This window comes from Tyto alba, unplaced genomic scaffold (assembly GCF_018691265.1).
Source record: "Tyto alba isolate M040663 unplaced genomic scaffold, T.alba_DEE_v4.0 Super-Scaffold_20000042, whole genome shotgun sequence".
NCBI classification, from domain to species: domain Eukaryota; kingdom Metazoa; phylum Chordata; class Aves; order Strigiformes; family Tytonidae; genus Tyto; species Tyto alba.
In genome coordinates this window covers 10,572,386-10,593,549 of record NW_024881293.1, presented here as the reverse complement: position 1 = coordinate 10,593,549, position 21,164 = coordinate 10,572,386, and the positions used below count along the sequence as shown (strand labels likewise).

General features: G+C 68.7%; 3 protein-coding genes across 5 annotated transcripts; 1 reads left to right on the top strand and 2 right to left on the bottom strand.

Annotated features, from left to right (window-relative positions):
- The first annotated feature begins 50 nt into the window (after positions 1-50).
- On the top strand, positions 51-1,624 carry LOC116963916 (granzyme M-like). The gene is made up of 5 exons (XM_033001995.2): positions 51-131; positions 273-432; positions 529-673; positions 969-1,223; positions 1,431-1,624. Exons 1-5 carry the CDS (start codon positions 80-82, stop codon positions 1,599-1,601), a joined length of 783 nt encoding a protein of 260 aa, XP_032857886.2. The 5' UTR covers positions 51-79; the 3' UTR covers positions 1,602-1,624.
- A 10-nt stretch (positions 1,625-1,634) lies between these two features.
- APC2 (APC regulator of WNT signaling pathway 2) lies at positions 1,635-17,754 on the bottom strand. Of its 3 annotated transcripts, none has more exons than XM_042794652.1 (15): positions 17,709-17,754; positions 13,083-13,241; positions 12,898-12,988; positions 12,654-12,822; positions 12,450-12,558; positions 12,199-12,312; positions 11,560-11,637; positions 10,707-10,793; positions 10,225-10,609; positions 9,973-10,068; positions 9,693-9,832; positions 9,514-9,591; positions 9,301-9,417; positions 8,945-9,159; positions 1,635-8,859 (listed from the first exon to the last, which is right to left on the bottom strand). In XM_042794652.1, the coding sequence occupies exons 2-15, from the start codon at positions 13,221-13,223 to the stop codon at positions 3,405-3,407; spliced, it is 7,275 nt and encodes a 2,424-aa protein (XP_042650586.1). In that variant the 5' UTR covers positions 13,224-13,241; positions 17,709-17,754; the 3' UTR covers positions 1,635-3,404. The 3 variants fall into 3 exon arrangements, with proteins under 3 accessions (XP_042650586.1, XP_042650587.1, XP_042650585.1); XM_042794653.1 differs by lacking the exon at positions 17,709-17,754 and adding an exon at positions 15,109-15,120; XM_042794651.1 differs by lacking the exon at positions 17,709-17,754 and adding an exon at positions 13,789-14,328.
- Positions 17,755-19,670: 1,916 nt separating this feature from the next.
- RPS15 (ribosomal protein S15) lies at positions 19,671-21,122 on the bottom strand. The gene is made up of 4 exons (XM_032987985.2): positions 21,054-21,122; positions 20,723-20,808; positions 20,349-20,583; positions 19,671-19,834 (listed from the first exon to the last, which is right to left on the bottom strand). The coding sequence occupies exons 1-4, from the start codon at positions 21,054-21,056 to the stop codon at positions 19,721-19,723; spliced, it is 438 nt and encodes a 145-aa protein (XP_032843876.2). The 5' UTR covers positions 21,057-21,122; the 3' UTR covers positions 19,671-19,720.
- Between the last annotated feature and the right edge of the window lie 42 nt (positions 21,123-21,164).

Genomic DNA, 21,164 nt, shown 5'->3' with positions numbered 1-21,164 from the left:
CCCGCCTCAAAGTGGGGGTCCGTACCCTGCTGCTGCCCTGCGCTGCTTTTCGCACGTGGCGGGGACACGGAGACACGGGATGGTGGCGAGGGGCAGCCGGGGGCTGCTGCTGCTGCTGACCCTCCCTTTGGGTGAGGAGGTGGGATGGGGGGGTCAGGGGGTCGGGGGCTGGCCACAGGGTGGGTGGCAACTGGCTGGCAGGGACAGGGGGCCTGGGGGGGTCCCTTTCGGTGGGGTGGCAGGATCAGGATGGGATCTCCTCTCGCTGGCAGCGTGGGGCTGGCTCCAGCTGTCGGTCATCGGGGGACACGAGGCCAAACCCCACTCCAGGCCCTACATGGTGTCCGTCCAGTCCCGGGGGGTTCACACCTGCGGGGGAGCGTTGCTGCACCGGCGCTGGGTGCTGACGGCCGCCCACTGCTTCCCCCCGGGGTGAGTCCACGGCGGTTGCACCCTGGGGGTCGCGGCTGGGGGGTCTGGGTGGTCAGCACTGGGCTCCCAGTGACGCCGGTTCCCACTACGGGGCAGGGCGAAGGCTGCCAGGACGGTGGTGGTGGGGCTGCACAGCTTGCAGGAGCGTGGGGCGGCCACGCAAACCTTCCCCATCCGCATGGCCTGTCCCCACCCTGGCTACGACCGCCGGACGATGGCAAACGACCTTCTCCTGCTCCAGGTGGGGCTTGTGCCGGCCACGGTGAAGGGTTTGCCGCGGGGCTGGGGGCGCGGGGCCACCGGCAGTGCCAGGAAGCGCTGCCGGGGAAGGGGCTGAGCAGGTTCACACCCAGGGGCTGGGTGATATTTCCTCTTCTCACCTCTGAGATGTCACAGCTCGGTGACATCTCCCCGCTCCCATGGGTGCTGTGCCAGCTCGAGGCTCCCCTTCGGGCACCCGCCCACCACACCGGGGTGGGGGAGCGGTCCCTGCCAGCCCCCCCGGGGTCTGACGCTGCCCGCTGCCCTGCCCACAGCTGGAGGGGAAGGTGACGCTGAGCAGGACGCGGCGGCTCATCCGGGTGCTGAGGCGGGAGCCGGTGGCTGGGGTGACCTGCAGCCTGGCGGGCTGGGGGGTCCGCGCCCGTGGGGGGCTCTCGCCCACACTGCAGGAGCTGGAGGTCACGGTGCTGGACGCGCGGATGTGCAACAACAGCCGCTTCTGGAACGGGGACATCAGCCCCACCATGATCTGCTTCCAGGGGCGCCACAGGGGCTCAGCACCCTCCAAGGTGAGGAGCTGGCGGGGGGGACAAAGGGCTTTGCGAGGGGACTGACTGGTTGCAAAGCTCTGTCCCCCACACCAAGCCACCACTCGCGGGTGTGGGGGACCCCGGGGAGGATGCTCACCCCGAGCTGAGTGGCGAGATGCCCCCCAAGGCATGGAGGGGTCCCTGGGCCCTGCTTGGGGTCCAGTCCCCACTGTCACCCCCACGCAGGGTGACTCCGGGGGTCCCTTGGTGTGTGGGAAGCGGGCGGCGGTGGCCGGGGTGCTGTCCTTCACCAGCTCGGACCTCACCGACCCCTTCAAGCCACCGGTCGCCACCTCGGCCGTGAAGCACAAGAAATGGATCCAGAAAACGCTGCGGAGGGGCTGCAGCCCCCCCTAGCCCAGGCGCGCCAGAGAGACAGACCACCCCTTCTTATTTACACAGGTTGGCTTTTAATTCTTAATACTGTCCAGAGTCCCGGTAAAATAACATCCTTAGTACATACATACAGCAATGAGGGGGGAGCAGGGCACCGCAAAACCCGGCAGGATTGTCCGCAGAGGAGGGCTGAAGCCGACGGAGCAGAGATGGGCGAAAGTGGGGCTGGGCAGTGAGGCTTGAACCCGGGGCCGCAGCCGAGCGCGTGGGGCGATGCCGGCCCTCCTGGCACATCCTCCGCTGGGTTATGGCCCGTGGGGACACGTGCTGCCACCCCCCTACCCCGGGGACTTTCCCCCCTTTTCTTCAGCCCCGGCCCCATGTCCCGCTGTGCGGGCCGCTGGCTGCAGCCCCCCCCGCCGCTGCCGGAGCCGAGGTCTCCAGTGGGCACCGGGGTGTCCCCATCCCCACCACCCCCATGCACGTCCTGGGGGACCCCAGGCATGTCCCCACAGCCCTGCTGTGTCCCTGCCCTCTGTGTGTGTACCCCCATGGCCCCACTGCGCGTCCCCACAGCCCCTCCAGGTGTATCCCCGTGTCCCCTGCACATGTCCCTGTGTCTGTCCATGCAGCTCGCCCCCCCATGGCACTGGTATTTGGGGGGCCCATATGCACCCCAGCCAAAGCAAGCAGCGAGACTTAGGGTGAGAGGACCAGGAGGCACCCAAGGCGTCGGGGAGCACCCAGATTGGGGAGGGGGTCCCTCCACAGGCTGTCCCGCACCCTGGGCTGAGGCGCTTCCCGCACACCCCCCACCTCGGCACAGGGGGCTGGCTGGCAGCAGGAGCGGGGGCGTCCCCAGTGTTTTTGGGGGGGTGGGAGCCCCGGTGCTTGTGGGCGTAATCCAGTCCTGGATGGATTCGTGTCCACAGCCCGTGGGGACATGCCGGGATCCTGCCTGTGAGCTGGGACAGGGCTCTTGCACCCACCCTGGGGGTGGGAGGCTGGAGGGTGCTGCGGGTGGAGGGGGGTGGGTCCCAGACCCTTCCCAGGGGGTTGGGCACCCCGGTGCCAGCTCAGCACCCCGTCTCCTCCCAGGGCAGCTCCCCAGCCCAGTGACACGACCCCGGCTGCCCACCAGCAAGCCGCTGCCCAGCTCCTCCCGTGCCTTTTCCACCCGACGTCGCCTTGAACCAGGGAAGTACAGTGGCTGTGGGTTACTCGTTAGCAATCAGCCGCGCACCTTAATTAGGAGCCTCCAGCAGCACAAAAGGGGGGTCCTGGCCCCCCCATCTCCTCACAGTCACGCGCTCTCCCACCACGAAGCCTCTCCCTGCCTCGATCCAGCCGTGCGTTCCCGTCCTCTCGTTAAATAAATGAGCTGTGATTGCAGGCGGAGCTGGGTGTTGGTGCCGAGACAAGCTGCAGCATGCGGCCAAGACCTGGCACGCCACCTTCCCAGCATGCAGGATCGGGCCCCCAGTTCAGCCTCTGGCCCAGGCGGGCGAGCAGGATGGGGAGACATGGGGACACAGCCCCCCCGCTCCTCGGCTTGTCCCGGAATGTCCATCAGTGGGAGGAGATGGCCACTGAGACTCACCCCAGGTTGGGGCATTGGCCCCAGCGCCCAGTGGGTCCCTCTGGCTCTTCCCAGTCCACAGCACTGGGAACTGTGATGCTCCAGTACAGCGGGTTGGGGTGACTTGCCAGTCCCCTGCGGTCCCATGTCACCGTCCCCCCTGCTCCCCAGCACAGTCCTGGCCAGCTCGCGTGGGACAGGGGGTATCATGGGACCCTCACCGGGGCTTCATCCCCGACAGCTGCTCAAGCTTGGATTTTCTCCACCACCTTGTCAGCCACTGCTGTCACCACCATGGGGCTGGGGACGTAGTTGAAGGGGGTGACGCGGGCAGCTCTGCTCGGGGAGCCGTGCCGGCTGGCGGGGAAGGTCCCGGCAGGCGCCTCGTGGCCGAAGGAGATGGGCAGAGCGGCTTTGGCGGGGGCCAGAGCTTCGCCCTCGCAGGCAGCGTGGGCGTGGGGGGGCCCCTCGCGGGTCTCCAGCGTGGGAGAGGTGCTGGAGTTGGTCTTGGCGGTGGAGAAGTCCTCGGTCTGCACCACGGCGTCGCTGGTCTTCCTGGGGCTAGGGGTACCAGGGTGCTCCTCCTCGCCGGTGCCCGCCAGCGGCAGGGCGGAGGAGGGCAGCGTGCTCTTGAGGATGTGGGGGATGTCTTCGTCCCGAATCCTCCGCCACGTGCCCTTCATCATCACCACCGGCGGCTTGGGCGGCTGCCCGCCAGGTACTGCCTCGGCCTGCCGCCGCCGCGCCGAAGCCTCGGAGCGGGCGGAGAGGACGGAGGAAGGGCTGCCCGTCCTCCGCGCCACGCTGATGTTGGGCGAGGATGAGTACCTCTTGAAGGGCTCGGGCGCGGGGATGCTGGTCTTCACCGGCAGCCGGGACGGGCTCTCGGAGCTGGTCCTCCGCGGCGGCTTGAGCCCGGCGGGGACTTTGCCACTGGGCTGGGCTCTGGGGACGAGGGGGCGCGGGCTGGGGGCCGCCGGCTTGGCCGCCTTGAGCTCCTCGCAACGGGAGGAGCAGAGGAAGACAGCCGGGAGGGCGGCACGGCTGCGCTGCGGGGAGGTGCGGCGAGGCAGCGAGGCCGCCGGCTGCGCCGGGGGGAGCTCGGTGCGGTGCCGCAGCAGCAGGCTGGAGGATTCCTTGATGAAGGTGAGCTGGCGCAAGAAGCCGGAGCGGTCCGAGTCGCTCCCGCTGGAACGGGCGGATGACATCCGCACCAGGTTGAGCCGGCTGCCCCCCGGCCCCCCTGGCCTCCCGCCCCGTGCCTTGCCACCATCCGCCTGCTCCTCCAGCACTGGCATGGCCCCCCGGCCCGGCAGCACCTTCCTGCTGGGCTTCTGCATGAATGGGATGCGGACGGGTGACTTCTGCGTCTTGGACTGCTTGGGGGCTGGGGATTTGGGGGCCGGGGCTCTGGCCAGGGGTCCCGATGGGGAAGATGAGCCGCCCGCCTTCCCCGTGGCCAGGGGACCCTGTTTGGCGAGCTGGGAGGGTGACGGCAGCTTCTTGGGGGCGTGCTGGGAGGGGGTGGAGGTGCGGGAGGAGCCGGAGGAGGGGGGTCCCTTGCCGATGCGGGCGGGCGGTGTCGTGCTCCTCTTGGGCAGCTCCAGGTCCCCGGTTTCGGGGGGTTTGCCCAGACGGTGCAGGCTCCGGGAGCGCTGCTGGCTCAGGGAGAGGTTCTTGGCCGGCGGCACCTCGGGTTTCACCGCAGGGCTCTTCTTCGGGGTCGCCCGCGGGCTGGGGGCATCCTTAGCCAGGTTGGGCATGTAGATGACGGTCCTGCCCCGGAAGACCACGGGCAGGTTGGGCACCGGCTTGGTGGGCGCCAGGCTCTGCTCTGCCCTGGTGTTTCTGCGGCCGGCGAGACGGGTGCTCGGCACATCCTTCCTCTCTGGGCGGCTCTTGCTGTGCTCCCTCCTCACCGCATCCCGGCCGGCCGCTCTGCTGGCTTGCTGCTTCTCCTGCCTGCCCAGGGAGAGCTGCAGGGTGGACCCGACCGAGAGCCCCGACACGAAGGAGAGGATGGAGTCAGACTCGGAGGAAGGCTCCCGTGAGAGGGAGGCAGCAGCCTGGTGCAGCCAGGTGACGATGGAGTTGGCGCCCTCCTGGATGGCTTGCCACTCCACGCTGTCCAGGTCTGAGCCGTGGTCGGAGCCGGCGTCCTCGGCGGGGCGATGCCTTGCCTCCGCTTTCCGCTCCCTCCCGCCAGCAGCCGGCGGCTTCTGCTTGCGCTCTGCCATCCTCCGGCGAGCCGAGGGCCGCCGGCGCTTGGGCATGGCTGAGCCGATGCACTTCTGCAGCAGGTCATCCTCTGAGTTGAGGCTGGGGGAGCTGGGGGACCCCCCCTGCGCCTGCCCCGCCGCCGCTGCCGATCGCGGCCGGGGGGTTTTGCTGCAGGGCTGGCCCCGCTCCTCGCCGTCGGAGAGGTTGGCATCGCTCAGGGAGCTCATGGAGGAGCTGAGGGAGTAGCACGGTGGCGTCTCGTCAGCGATGAGGTTGTTCTGCAGCTTCGTCTTCGCTGGCCGGGGTCCGGGCTCGGGTTCTCTCCGGGGGATAGAGCTGCCCCAGCGCTCCCTCCTGGGTGCCCGGCCGGGCTGGGCTCTGCTTCCAGGCACCTCCCTGCCTGCCTCGGGCAGCTCATCCGAGTCCTGCTCATAGAAGCAGTAGACGGCTTCCTCTGTCGGCGTGGTGTGGCACAGCGACTGGAAGGCCACCCCGTCCTCCCGGGGAGCATCCTTCTTCCCAGGGGGACCACTGGTCCTCCCCACCTCCAGCTCCAGGCTGGATCTGCTCTTTGGGGGGGGCTGGCCCCGCTTCCCCTCCCCACCTTGGCCCCGGATCAATCCTGCATTCCCCTTGCCAGCTGAGCTCAGACGGCCGGGTGCTGAGCTGCCGGAGGCAGCTCTCCTGGCCGGGACGGGGCCAGTGCTGCCTGCTTCACGGTGCCCCTCGGGCAGGACCCCCGCCACACGCCCCGTCCCTGGGCCATGGGGGTGCTCAGCCTCCTCGGCGGCTGGGTAGCGCAGGGTCTCGTCGCTCAGCGAGGCAGCACTGGAGAAGTTGACAGGTGTCCCGTCAGCCGAGTCGGTGAAGGAGTCGTCGTCCTTGAAGAGGTCGTGGGCGGTGGCACGCAGGTGCTTGGGGACGCCGGGGTGCGCGTGGGCTGGCACCAGCATGTAGACGGGGAGGTGAACTGGCTTCTTTGTCTGGGGGTGCAGGACCTGGCCGGAGAGCAGAGAGGTCTTCACCTTGCGGAAGCGGGAGGGCATGGCGGAGCTGATGCACTCCTTCAGGATCTCGATGTCGTCGTCGTCGGGGGGCTCGGGGCGGTCGGCCCGTCGCCGGCCCTCCAGGTACCGCTCCTCCCGCCGCTCCTCCCGCTTCTCGTGAGCCACAAAATTCAGGCTGTTCTTTTCCGGGAAGGTGGGCATCAGCTTGAGCTCCACGTCCTTCTGGACATAGTGCTCGTGGAGGGGCAGGGCGCTTAGGCTGGAGGCGCAGGAGAAGTTCTCGTTGGGTTTCTCCACTGTGAAGTAGACCATGGAGTCCAGGTCCTGGGGCAGCTGGAAACGCTCCTTGAAATCCGTGATCTCCATGAACTTCTTGACGTTGTTCTCCCACTGGATGTTGAACTGGCTCGTCTCCTTCTCCGGCTGGCAGCCCAGCTCGAAGAGGGGTGTCTTGCTGCGGCTGGGCGGCATGGTCTGCCCGGGGCTGTCGGGCAGCTCGCTGGGACTGATGGTGCCGCTGATCATCTCGCTGCAAGGGTCGCTCTGGATGGAGCTGGCGATGGAGGGGCTCTCGAAGCTGCCCAGGGAGCTGACGGAGCTGCAGCGGCTCATCACCAGTGGCGTCTCCTGGATGTAGTTCTCCGAGGAGCTCGAGGGCGTGAGGTCCTCCTGGCGTGATGGTGATGACTCCCGCAGGAAGACCTTGTCGCGCTTTGGGAAGGGGATGGTGATGGGCTGGGAGATCCCCACCGGCATGGCCAGACCCGGGTCCACCACCTTCTCCTTCTCCTGCCTCCCATCCTCACCTTCCCCTTCCCCTTCCTCCATCTCCAGGATCTCCAGGGAGGAGTCACTGTCCAGGTCGTTCTCACTGTGGCTCTGCCCATCCAGCACGTTATCGGCCGAGGAGAGGGAGGAGAGGGAGCTGCACCGGGAGAAGCAGATTGGGGTGTCCTCCACTGAGTACTTCTGCACCGACTCCTGCTCCGGTGGGTGGGCAGGCAGCTTCTCCGGGATCTTGCTCAAGGTCTCGGCCGTCTGCAGCAGCACGGGGGGGAGCCAGGCTTGCTTTCTGCCCAAGAGGGAGGGGTGGTGGCCAGTGCTGGGGGCTGCACCGCTCTTGGCCAGGCTCTCGAGCAGGGGAACGTGCTGGTAAGACGGGGAGAGCTTGATGGTGTGGACCTGGGGGTCAGGGGAGAGCTTGCTGCCCGCCTCCTTCTTCCACTCGGGCTCCTTCTCCAGCGCTTTGGGGCTGGGGAAAGTCACCGTCTTCTTGGCCCGTTCGGGCAGGTCTCGCTGCTCCAGCTTGTCCGGCTCGGCCGGGTCTCTGCCCTTGAGTGCAGGGGGTTCGACCCGCTCCAGCTTGTTGCCCAGGATGCTCTTGAGGTCGAGCCGGCTCGGCCGCTTCTGGTACCGCTGCAGCTCGTCCCGGTAGTCGAGGAAGGCGGCCCTGGTGCAGGGCTTCATGTGCTCCTTGGTGCAGTAGCCGTCGCTGGTGCTGCCGCTGTTGAGGCTGTCGTTGGACAGGCTGGTGTAGGCGGTCTTCAGCCGCAGCAGCGTTTGGGCCCGGCTCAGGCTCTCCCGTTTGGCAAAGCCGCCGGCGTCCGAGAGGCGGCACGGCGAGCAGGACTGGGCACGTGCCTCGTGCACCTCCTCGGGGCCATACTGCCAGTCCAGGCAGTGGTCCTCTGAGCTGAGGCTGAAGCTGTCATCCGAGGACGTGTGCATGGTAGAGATGTCCTCCACCAGCTTGTCGATCTTGGCCACCGTGCTGGAGATCTTGTTGGCCAACTTCTCGGCGGCCAGCGAGACGTCATCCTCCGGCAGCGGCGGCTTCTTGGGCTCAGCTGGCTTGCCGCTGTTGTCCTTCTCTGGCTCCGGGCATCGCCTCTGCGCCAGCGCCCGGGGCAGCGCCTGTCCCTGGAGGAAGGAGGAGTTGAGGAACATGGAGAGGACGGAGGCGCTGGCTGTCTCCACGCCGGTGGAGACGTTGGGCACCTCATCATCGTCAAAGCAGCCGGAGTCGGAGGCGTAGTCCTTCACCAGGCTCTCCATGTGCCGCGTCGGCTTCTTCACACTCTGGCTCTTCAGGCTCTGTTTCTCCATGGTGTCAAAGGTCTCGGCCAAGTGCTTGGCATCCAGCTCGGCCTCCAGCGCCTTCTGCTTGCGCATGTAGAGCGAGGGCATGCAGGAGCCCGGCGAGACGACAGCGGCATCCTTGTACTTGGGGGGCCGGTTGGTGAGGAGGTTGCGGAGCGCGGCCGCGCTGCCCATGGCGATCATCTTGTGCTTGGAGTGGATGAGGTTGCGCAGCATGCTGACCGCCCCCAGGTCCCAGAGCAGCTCCTGGTCGCGGGGGCTGCGGGCGGACAGGTTCCAGAGCGTGCCGCAGGCGTTGCTGACGATGGTGAGGCTGTGTGAGCGCAGGTGCCCCAGCAGCGTCTGCAGGCAGTTGTGGTCCCGGAGCACCTGCCTGTGGGACAGGGGGAGATCCCCAATCGTCAGGAAGGTCCCTGACCCCTTCCCCGGTGCCTTCCCCACCCCGTGGTGCCCCTCACCTGTAGTCCTCCCGCGTGGCGACGAGGCTGGAGACATTCCGGAGGATGCCACCGCCGCTCTCAATGATGGCCAGCGAGTTGCTCTGGCACTTGTAGGTGAGGGTGCTCACCAGGAAGCCCAGGGCTCCCTCCACCCCGCAGATCGCCGCTTTGTTCTCCGTGCTGTGAGCCGACAGGTTCCACAGCGCGCTCAGGACGCTCTTCAGCGTGGACTCCTGTCCCAGGGACACACACACACACCCCAACCCCGCTGTCAGCTGTTGTCTGGCTGCCCCAGTGCCCGTTCCCACCCCAGTGCCCGTTCCCATCCCGGTGCCCATTCTCACCCCAGTGCCCGTTCCCACCCCACTGCTCACCTTGCCGGCGTGGAGCGCGCACCGCATCAGCCCGGTCACGCTGCCCACCTCCCGCAGCACCTTCTTGCTGTTGATGTCGGCTCGCCAAGAGAGGTTCCTCAGGATGCTGGAGACCACCTGGGAGGGCGGATCAAGGCGGGTGGGTGCGAGGACCATCCCCCTCTGTCTGTCCCCCTCCCTGGGGGATCCCCCCACAACGCCGCCAGCACCTACCTGGTGCAGCTCCTCACTGTCAGAGTCCAGCTGAGCCACGATGGCCTCCATGCAGCCCCGGCGGGAGCACAGCGTCGCCTGCGGGGAGGATGAGGGTGGTGAGGGTGATGCCGCAGCCCCTCCGCTTTCCCCAGCCCCGCTCCCCTACCCCGCAGCAGTGCCCCCCCCCCCCCCCCGACCTTGTTGACCACGTCGCCGAAGGTGAGGTTGGTGAGAGCCATCCCCGCGTAACGCCGCAGCGCCAGGTTGAGGGGGTCACTCGTCGTCTTGTGCATCTCGTAGTCCACCTGCAGCAGCTCGGCCACTGCCTGCAGCCCACCTGCGGGATGGGAGAGGGGGGGTGACTCGGAGAAAGGACCCCCACACACCCCAGAAACGTCCCCCTCCCAGCGCTGCTGCTGCTGCTGCAGCGGGGAGAAGGGTGGGCAGGGATGGCTGGAACCCCCACGCCGCACTCACCCAGCTCGTTCATGGCCCGCCGGTACTCCTCATCGAAGGAAAGCTTCATGATGGCGCAGGTGGCCTGGCAGATCTGGGGCTCGATGGGCACTGGCGCTGCGGGGAGAGGCGGGGGTCAGGCCCTGGCATTGGCACCGACCGGCCCCCCTGCCCCCTCGCCAGTGCCCGCCGCCTCGGGCACACGCGGATGCTCACAGCTGTGAGCACCGCCACACATGTGTGTACACACGTGCACCCCGCTTGCCCCCGTACCCGCGCCGCCCTCGGGGCCTCTGCCCCCCTCCCTGCTCTGCATCTGCAGCCAGTCCCAGCAGGTCTCCGAGTAGGAGCGGATCTGCTCCAGCACGTGCAGCACCCGCATCTCCTTCTTGGCCTGGCCCTCGTCGGGCTGGGAGAAGACGATGTTGTGGAGGGCGGCGTTGGCACGCATGCGGGCGTCCTTGGCCCCCGCGGGGCTCTCGGGGGGGCCCGGCTCGCCGTCCGAGTCGTGCAGGATCTGGATGAGCAGGGGCAGGCAGCCCGACTTGCGCATGGCCAAGCAGCTCTCCTGCGAGCTGGACATGGCCAGCAGCGTGCGGGACATGTCGTCCTTGTCCCGCGTGGCCAGCATGGACAGGAGCCAGAAGACCACCTCCACCTGCGGGAGGGGGACTCGGGGTTACCCACGGCCAACCCCGACCCCCCCCAGATCCGCCCCTCCACCCCAGCTGGGCTCTGGCACAACTGCCCCTCACCTTGCTGCTGCCCAGGCCCCCCTCCTCGGGGTGGGTCGGGGGGTCCAGGCTGCCGTCCCCCTCCATGCCCGGCACCTTCCCACAGAGCTGCAGAGGAAGGGGCAGATGGGGGGTGCCTGCAACACGCCACCCTCTCCCCCCCACCCACCCTGCCCAGCCCCTTCCCGCTGTTCAGGAACCCACTGGTGCCATTTCCACTGGCAGCGTTTCCCAGTCATTGAAACTGTTGCTTTCGTCAATGCCAGGGTTGTATTTTAAGCCAGAATCGGGGCTGATTGGGGAGTGGGGTGCTGGCGCAGCAGCAGGCTTGGGAAAGGAGCGTAGGCGAGGTGAGGGGGGTGGGCAGTGTGGGCTGAGCCCACGGAGCCACGCTCGCGTGGGCTGGCGATGGAGGGGCTGTGCTGGGGTGATGGAGGGGCTGGAGATGATGGGATGATGGCAGGGTTAGGGGCGGTGGTGGAGCTGGGGGTGATGGAGCAGCTGTAAGACCCTGGAGGGTCCAGAGAGGATGGGAGGGACATGGCAGGGTCTGGCCGTGGGGGGGTCTGGCGGTTGGTGCTGGGGTGCCCACCCTGGCAGCCCCGGGGTCCGGCAGATGCTGTGGGAGCCACCGCGCTCGCCCGCCCGCCCGCCCGCCGCGCGCCGTGGCCTACTTCTCATCTCCATGGCAACTGCCCATTTCACGGTGCCCAAGCCACACAAAGCCCTGGCTGTGCCGCGCCGGCGGGTGACTGGGACAGTACGGGGACAATGGCGGGGTGGCTGCGCCTCACCCCCTCCTCCAGCCTCCCCCGGCTCGGCTGCCCCGTGGGGACGGGGGACAGAGCCCACGCTGGCCCCCCGGCCCCGCTACCTGCGGCTCCGGCTGCTGCACCTTGTCCTGCGCCTCCATCAGCTCTTTGTCGATCTGTTCCAGCCGGGATGCCCGGATCTGCGGGGGGGGGGGGTGTGGGGTGTGCAGAGTGGGGGTCAGTGAGGGCTGGAACACCCCCCCACAGGACCCCCAGCACCCCCAGAGCCAGGCATGAGGGTGCGCAGGGCTGGGGGCGGCTGGGTGCAATGTGCCAGGGTGCACAGGGCTGGGTGTGAGGGTGCAAGGAGCTGGGTGCGAAGAGCTGGGTGTGAGGGTGCACAGACCTCGGTGTAAGGTTCCATGGTGCTGAGTGTGAGGGTGCACAGTACTGGAGCTGGGTGCAAGGAGCTGAGTGTGAGGGTGCAAATGCTGGGTGCAAGGCGCTGGGTGCAAGGCGCTGGGTGCAAGGAGCTGGGTGCAAGGAGTCGAGTGCGAAGGTGCAAGGAGCTGAGTGTGAAGGTGCGCAGACCTCGGTGCAAGGTTGCACGGTGCTGAGTGCGAGGGTGCACGGGGCTGGGCGTGAGGGTGCACAGGGTTGAAGCTGTTGGGATGGGGTGGCCGGGGCCCCCCCAGGCGCAGGGTGGGAGGTGGGGGGGGGGGGGGGGGGGCGGGGAAGGGCTGGCTCCCGCGCACCCTGACCTGCGCCCGCTGCACCATCTCGTCGGCCGTCCCGAAACGCTCCTCCATCAGCGAGCGGATGTGCTGCGCCTCGAACTCCAGCTGCTGCCGGATGAGATCCATCTGCATGGAGAACTGGGGGGGGCACAGCGGGGAGTAGGGGGGTGGGGGGAGTGCCATCAGGTGGGGCGGGGTCCTGCTGGCACCCCAGGGCTTGAGGGGACATGGCAGGGCGGGGGGGGGAATGCCAGGATACCCCCACACACACTCACTGTCTCCACGTGGGGCAGCTCGTCCAGACGCGTGGCCAGGCTCTGCAGCTGGGCGTAGTACCACACCTTCTCCTTCTCCTCCTTCTCGATCTCACCCAGCAGGAAGCATCTGCAGAGCCGGGGGAGCCCCGTCAGTGCAGCCCCCGACCTCCCGCATCTCCCCCCAACCTTGAACCTCCCCCCGTCCCCTCCCCCAGCCACCACCTCTCCCTGTCGAGCTCCTCCAGCAGCCGGAGGGTGGGTCTGCCCAGGTCCCCAGTCCCATCCCGGTGGGGTGCGGGTGGCACTGGGCTCTCCTCGACGCTGCGCCCGGCTCCGGCTGCCTCCGAGGGGAACTTGAGGTTGTAGAGGCTGGTAATGTCCATCTGCAGGGCTGGGGAGGGGGACAGCGGCATGAGGAGGGGTCTTGGTGGGGGTCCCCCCCTCCCCACCCTACCTGGACACCCACCTTTCAGCTGGTCCAGGACCTCCGTTTGCCCCGAGGACACCATGACCCGCGCCTCCTGCTCCAGCTTGCCCTGGAGATGCTTCAGGACCTCCTAAAACAGGGATGGAGCCGTCGGGGCTGGGTGGGGGGGACACACGCACACGGAGGGAAACCCCCGTGGCCCCTTCCCTGCGGTGCAGCCTCACCTTCATGTCTGAGGTCTCATTCTCCAGCTTGGAGAGGTGGTTGGAGTTGTCCTCCAGCTCCCGCCGGAGGTGGCTGTTCTCCTTCTTCAGCGCCTCCACTTGCCGCACCAGCTGGTCGTACGAGGCGATGGAGCCGGACATCTTCACCTCCTCCAGCGCCTACGGGGGGGGGGTGGGGTGGGGGGGTGGAGGTGGGCAGGCTGGCCCCCCCCCAGCATCCTTATTGCCCCCCCCCCCCCGCAGCACCCCACCATCCGCAGCACAGCCTTGGGGACACCCCCCCACACACACACATCCCCCAGGGAGGGGACAGGCTGCCCGGCAAGAGCTGGTGCCCCCCACCCAAACCTCCCAGAAGGGACATCCCCAGCACAGGGAGGGGGTGTCGGGCCCTGTTCCTCCGCAGACAGGCAGCCCCAGCCCCCCCAGCGACCCCCCCCCCAGCCCGTGCCTTATTTCCATCCTCCGCAGCAGCTCAGCCCTCCGCTCCCTTCCCCCTTTGTCTCGCTTTTGTCTCATTCTCTGAACCATCTCCTGCTTCGCTCCCTCCCGCGGCAAGGCCAGCCCCGTCCCCCCCCCGGCTGCCCCCCAGCCCCGCTTTGCCCCCCTCCATCCCCCCCAGCCCCCTTGTTCATCCCCCCACCCCCCCCAGCCCTGGCCCCCCAAACCTCCTCCTTGCCGCAGTGCCCGCGGCTGCCCCTCGCACCTGCCGGGGGGGGCACACACGGTGCTGGCACACACGGGCATGGGGGGGGGGGGGACAGGACCGGGGACACCTCCCCCTCCCCTGTCACCGTCCCAGCGGGTCAGGCTGGTGGCCAAGAGCGCGATGGCCCCGCGCCACCTTCGTCAGCGCCACGTGTGTGCACGAGTGTGCATGCAATGCGTGTGCACGGATTATGGGGGGGGGTGGTGGACAGCGAGAGTGGGGGGGGGGGGGGGGGGGGTGTCTCCTTCTCCCCCACCCCACTGCACCCCTCCCTCGCTCGTCCCTCCCCACATTCCCTGCAGCGCTGGGGCAGGATCGGGCCCATCCCCGTGCTGCAGTGGGGTCAGGGACGGTGGCACTGGGGCTCTGGTGGCCATCGCCCCCCCTGGCACTGCCGGTGCCCCGGACCACCCAAAGCTGCCCCATGGCAGATCTCAAACGCCCAGGGGTCCCTCTGCCTCCATCAGCTCTTTGGGGGGGGCCTCCAGCACCCCCCCTCCAGCACAGAGGCCCCATCAGGCAGCAGTGGGACCCAGCACCCTCCCCAGGACCCCACTGATGTCCTTCCCACCCCAGAAGCCATCTCATCCCCCACCCCCCCTCCAAACTGCTCCTTCATCCCTGCACCCCACCCCAGCTGGGGGGGCACCCCCCCCCCCCTCCTTCCCCAACATGGGTCCTGCTGTGGGGTGTGCCACCCCCTCCCTGCATCACGCCAGGGCCAGCCACGCTTCCAGAGGGAGACAAAGACCCCACGGTGCAAACCCGCCCCCCCCCAACTGCTGCCCAGGTGGCAAATAACCCCCCAGGTTAGAAATAACCCCTGGGAGGGCTGAGCAGGGGCCTGGGGGGGGGGGGGGGGGGGCGAGAGGGGGGAGCAAGGTGGGGGGTGGAGGCAGAAGGATGGGGGGTGGGATGGGGGGGTGAGGGATGAGGACTCAGGCTGCAGGTGTGGGGTGCGGGATGGACAATGAGGGATGGAGGATGAGGGAAGGATGAGGGGTGAAGGATGTGGGATGAGGGATGAAGGATGAGGGATGCGGGATAAGGGGATGCGGGATGAGGGATGCGGGATGAGGGGATGCGGGATGCGGGATGCAGGTTGAGCAGCCTCCCGTTGCTACAGCAACAGCGGACGGGGCAGCATGGGCGGGTCCGTGGTCCCTCCCCAGCACCCACCAGACCTGGGGTGAGGGCTGGGGGGTGGGGGTGGGGGGGCAGCACTGTGGGGTGAGGATGAAAGCCGAGGGGAGGGGGTCCCACACCTGCAGCCAAACACCTCCCCACCCCTGGCACCCCAAATCTCTCAGCGCTCACCACACTGCCCCGAGTCAGGACTCCCCTCGCCCCGGCTCAGCTGGGGGTGGGTGCTGCTTCTGCCCCCTCCCCCAGGGGTTGTCCCCCAGGGTGCCCCCGCCCTGGGTGCTCAGGCTGCCCTCCCCACAGTGCTGTGTCACACTGCAGTGGGTCAGGACAGGCTGGGACATTCGGCTGCTGGACACCAACCCCATTGCACAGGGGGGTGGGAAACGAAGGCACAAAGCTGTTCACCGACCCCCCCCAGCCCCCCAGCTCTGCAGTGACAGCTTTGCTTTGCAGGGGGTGGGATGCTGCTGGGGCAGAGAGTGGCTGGAAGAGCCTGGGGGCTGCTGCAGCCCCTCAGTGGGGCGGTGGCCAGTCTGTGGGACACCCCCCACCCTGAACACTCCCCACACCCCCCCTAGCTCCGGGGAGGGGCTGTCAGTGCAGCCGCAGGGTTGGGACCCCCCACACCACCAGCCCCCGCCTCCCTATCAGCCTCACCCCAGCTCCTGCCCTGACAGCCGGGGGGGGGGGCTGGGGATTGTTGGGGTGGGGGGGTCTGAGCTCTGGCCCCCCCCGGCCCGGGTGCCCGGGCAGGGAGGGCCGAGCGCGGCGGCCTGCAGCAGCGCTGGGGATCCGCAGCCTGCGGGGAGGGGCTGGCGCGGCAGCACCTGCATTTGCGAAGCGTCTAGACACAACGGGGAAACGGGGGGGGGGGGGGGGGGCCAGGGCTGCGGGAACGCGAAGCGGGGGGTGTCCAGGGCTGCAGCTCCGCTCCGGCACCGTGACGGTCACTGTCCCACGGGACCCGATATCTCCCCACGGGCTGCTGGGGGGTCTGCGGTGCGGGGCTGTGTCCCAGGCAGGGCACGCCCTGGGGGGATGCAATGGGTGTGTGGGGGGGGGGGCGGGCCTGGGGACCCGGCTCCTCCGACACCCAACCGCTTCTCAGGGCACCCCGGGACTGGGCGAGGAACTGGTGGGGCCTGGAGCCACCCCACGAGGTCCCAGTGGGGCAGCTGGGTGGAGAAGCAGCATCTGCACTGGCCACTGCACGGCGTCACCTGGGCCTTGGCAGAGCAGGGCATGGCGGGGGGGGGACCCCCAAACCCTGTGCTCCCTGCACCCCTCGGCTGCCTCCAGCCCGGCGGCAGCGCTGGGGCTGGGGACGGGGCTGGGGACGGGGCCCACGGTTGCCCCCAGCTCTGCAGCATCAGCCCAGCGCAGCCGCCTCCGGCAGAAGCCACATCTGAGCCCCCCGACCGGCTGCGGCTCCCGGAGCCCCCGGGGACGTTAAACAAACACCGTGTTGTCACCAGCTCCCGCTGATCGACCCGGCCACGCGCGGTGGCCCCCGGGACCCCCGACCACAGCAAACCCACCCCAGGGAGCACTGGGCCGGCCCCGCACACGCAGTCCCCCCCACCCCCGGCAGCATGAGCACATGGGGACACACACAGGGACATACGTGGGGGGGCACCGGCACATGGGACCTGCTCCCTCCCCACACGCAGCGTGCGACCCCCCCTGCAGCACCCACGTCCCTCCCACGCCCCCGCACAGCAGTTGCTCCCACATGCACATGCATGTGCACACGCATGTGCACACACGTCATGGCCTGTGGACAAACGCGGAGCCCTGGCAGGGCCCCAGTGGGGCGAGTGATTGGGTCCCCTGTGCCCCCAGCAGAGACACCTCCACGCAGGGACCCCCAGGGCCAGCCCCACACCCCACCCCACGCCTGGGGCAGCACCCACCTCACACCCCACATCCAGGGGCAGCTGGGGACACCCCTGCCCAGGGGCATGGCACTGGGACCCATGGGATCCCCCACCCCTGGGTGGGGTTGAGGTGCTGGTTTAGATGCCGAGATTTTTGAGGGGCAGATTTAGGGGGTGGGAAGGGTTTAGGATGCGGTTTTGGGGTGCGGGTTTAGGGCTTCAGGTTCGGGGCTCAGCCCCAGCCTCCCCGACCGGCCCCGCCGGGGCAGCGCTTTAGGTGAGGAGCCGCGGGAGGGGCTCTGCGGGGGACACGCTGCCACCCCAGAAGGGACCCCCCCAGCCGCGGGCCTCGCTGGCCCCCCCCCCGCCCAGCCCGCAGGATGGGATGGAGATCGGGGATGAGGATGGGGTGGGGATGAGGATGGGATGTGGACGGTGGGTGCTGCCCCCCCCCCGCCCGGGAGCCCCCGGCAGAGCCCCGGCATTGTCCAGCCTTTGTCCCCGCGGCCGGGGATGCGAGACGCGGGAGCTAAATTCTGCCCGACCCCCCCACCCCCCACTCCCCCTCGATCCCCCCCGCAATGGAGCCGCACCCGCCGCATCCGCGGATTCCCCGCAGCCAGGGCCGGGGGGGACCCTCCGCCGTGGGGCGTGGGGCGCAGATCGGGCCCCCCCCCCTCCCTTCCCTCCAGCCGCATTCAACACCCACCCCCCCACCCCCACCCCCGCCCGCAACCCGGCACCGCACCCCGACCCCCCCGCACCCCTCGGCCCGGAGGGTCCACCCGCCCCCCCACCCCCCCGGCTCCCCCACATCCACGGTGACTGCAGCGGCCGGAGCCACAGAGGCTGGGGGGGTCGAGGAGGGGCCGGGGGGGCCCGGTGCGGCCGTACCTCATCCCCGGCGGCGGCGGCGGCGGCGCGGGGCTGGGCGCGGAGCCGGCGCGGTCCCGAGCAGCCGCATCCCGCCCCCGCCCCCCCCCGCCTCCCGCCGCTCCCGGGATTTTCCAGCGGCGCCGCGACTGTCAGATGGCGACAGCCAAGGAGGGGGGGGGGGGTCCTCGCCACCCCCCCCCGGGTTTGTGCCCGGGTAGGGGGGAGAAGGGGCCCCCCCCCGCTGCCCGTGGAGGTCTCCATCCATTCCTCCTCTCCCCCCCCCCCCCCCCCGCCTCCAACCCCTCCCAAAGCGTTTGGGGTTGCGGGAGCTGCCCCCTTCCCCCAGGACTGGGGGATCAATCTGCGCCCCCCCCCCCCCCCCCCCGCAGCTCTCACCGTGTCCCAGGCTGGGGGATCAGCCCCGGGGGTGGCTGCACCCTGCCCGGTGTAGGGCTGAACCCCGACATCGCCCCCCCCACCAGCGAACCCCCACCCCATCAACCAGGAGCATCGAGGACCCGGCTGGACACAACCTGGGGCCGCATCCTGCCCCGGGTCTGAGCCCACCGCTCTGCCCGTGGCACCACGCGTGCCGAGGACACCATCACCCCTCTGCTGTCCGGGCCACCCTGGCTCTCCCGGCATCACCGTCCCGGCAGCTCCCCGGGGGGCTGGGGCTGGCTCGGAGGGGAGGCAGTGACCCCAACCCTGTCCCCACCCTCCCCCCCCCCCCCCCCCCGCTGCATCAGGACCATCAAGGTCATGTCAGTTAATCAAAAGGGACCCTGACCCCGAGGAGACCTTCCCTGAAGGACAAACGGCCTCGGTGTCACCGGGGAAGGGGACAGGGGCTGTTTAGGGGACGTGAAGGGCTGGTGCCGACCCCGAGAGCCCCGCAACACGCCCATGGCCCGGCCGAAGCCACCCCCCAAGCCTGGCACGTCCCAAAGTCCCCCAGGGATGGTCCCCGTGAGCAGCCCGGGCCAACGTGACCAGAGCCCAGGGCTGGTGCTGAGCCCAGCGGCTCCCAGCGCCGCGGCCGTTGGGTCCCCAGTAAAACCGGGACGGGCTCATCGCTGCGTTCGCTCAAAGGTGGCGAGGTTTTCCCGGTGCAGCTTGTGCCAGCTCCTGGCACCGCGGGGGCGAACTGGAGGGACCAGCATGGGGGGAGCGGCGGGTCGGTGCCAACTGGACCCCCCCCAGCACCAGCTCCAGGACACAGCAGGGGCTGGGGACGTGTCTCGGGGGCTTCTCGTCCCTGTCGTGTCCCCCCACCCCGGCACTGACAGCAGCGCTCAGCCCAGCCCCCCTGGGGCAGCTCCTGGCCCGGACTGGATCACCCCCAAGATCATCACCTGGCATCACCCACCCGCGGGTCACCCAACCAGGGATCATCCAATTGGGATCACCCACCCTGGGATCATCCCCAGGATCATCATCCAGCATCACCCACCCCGGGATCACCCCCCCCCCCCACCCCGCCCCGTGTCCCAATGAGCAGCTCAGGGGATTGTTTCCTGCTCTTGGCTCGCCCCCACCTGCCGCACCTACACCAAAAAACCCTTTGGAATCCAAAATTTAAGGCGAGAAAATAATAGTTTGGGATCTCGGCGTGCTGCAACATGGGCTCAGCAGCTTCCCCCCAGGAGCGGGGCTGGCCCCGAAACCCCGGGGAAACCTCAACCCCCCTGCACTTCACCGCGCTCCCCAATCCTCGATTGGAATGCCACAAAGGTTAAATAGACAAAAGTGTCATAAAATATATGGAAGTGCCATTTGCTTCCCAGCAGAGGATGAAGAATTTCATTCATGTAATGAACCCAGTCAAAGAGAAGCATTTGCTGCCTGTGCTGGCTGAAAAGCAACCCCAAAAATAAGCGAAGTTTTCAGGGAAACATCAAATGGTGATTAAGTTTTGCTGGCCTGGGCCCCAGCCCCCCCCCCCCCCCCCCCAGCCCCAGGGCCCGCACGGGACACGTCTGGGAGAAAATTCTTTATTTACAGGTGGCAAAGGCTCCCGCTGAGCTCCGTTACTTGAGCGGGATGAACCTGGAGGAGTGGGTGGCCCCGATGCCAGGCCGGCCGTGCTTCACCGGCTTGTAGGTGATAGAGAATTCCCCCAGGTAGTGACCGATCATCTCGGGCTGGAAGAGAAAGGAGAGATCTGAGTCAGACGGGGTGACCCCTGAGCCTGGGGAAGACCCAGCCCTCACCCCTGTGCTGGCAACACCGTGCCTGGGGGGCCCTCCGCCCTCCCCAGAGCCCCTGACAAGGGGACACAGCAGCCTCGGGGGGATCTCGCTGCGCTTTCTGGTTGGATTGAAACGCAGAAAGTGGAATTTAATCCGCTCAGGCAGTATCGGGTCATGCTGCCCCGCAGTTTTTCCACTCCTGGGAAACCTGAGGGATCTGTTTCATCCGAAAGCGGAGCCGGCGGGAGCGGGGGGTGTGTGCGGGTGCGCTCACCACTGCCACGCCGTTTTGTGGTTTCTGAGCCGCACCGAAGCCTCACAAACCCCCGCTGCAGGTCTGTCTCAGGACAGAGGCTTTGGGGCGTCCCTCGGGGCCAGCTCTGCCCCGAGCAGCAGCCCCGAGCTCGCCGCTCGGGCCCAGGGCAGTAGCAGGACTGGCCGGGGCAAGGGCATCCCGCCGCCTCACCTTGATCTCCACCTGGTTGAAGGTTTTGCCGTTGTAGACGCCCACCATGCTGCCCACCATCTCGGGGAGGATGATCATGTCGCGCAGGTGGGTTTTCACCACCTCCGGCTTCTCCATGGGGGGTGCCTCCTTCTTGGCCTTGCGGAGCCGCTTCAGCAGCGAGTGCTGCTTGCGGCGCAGCCCGCGGTTGAGGCGCCGGCGCTGCCGGGCGCTGTACAGCTGCATCAGCTGCTCGCTGGAAAGGGCGGAGGATGGAAACACCGAGCCTGGGGTGCAGCCCGCGGGGAGCGACCCCCCCACACACACACACACGTCCCCCCACAAACACGCACCCCACCAAAACGCGCGTTAGCGTGAGCCCCAGCAGCGCTTACTAGGACATGTCGAGGAGCTGGTCCAGGTCCACCCCGCGGTAGGTGAATTTGCGGAAGGTTCGTTTCTTCTTCTGCTCCACCTCCGCCTACAGCCGGGAGGGAGCGAGGCCGGGGGGGGGGGGGGGTGTCAGGGCCGCGCTCACCCCCCCGCCCCCGGGAAGGCCAAGCCCCCGCCGCGCTGAGGCGCAGCCCGGCCCGGGCAGCCATCCCGCCCCCCCCAGGGAAGAGGCAGCCCCGGCTCCATCGGGAGAGTCGGCCCCGACCCCCGGCGGCCGCCCCCCGCGGAGGATGGAGCCGGATGGCAGCCGCCCGCGCCCCGGCCCGCACCCACCATCTTGGCCGGGTCTCCTCGGAAGAGGCGGTGGCGCGGCCGGAAGCGGTGGATCTCGCGAGAGCGGTGACGGGGCGGAAGGGGCGAGAAGCTCCGCCCCCCCGCCGCAGC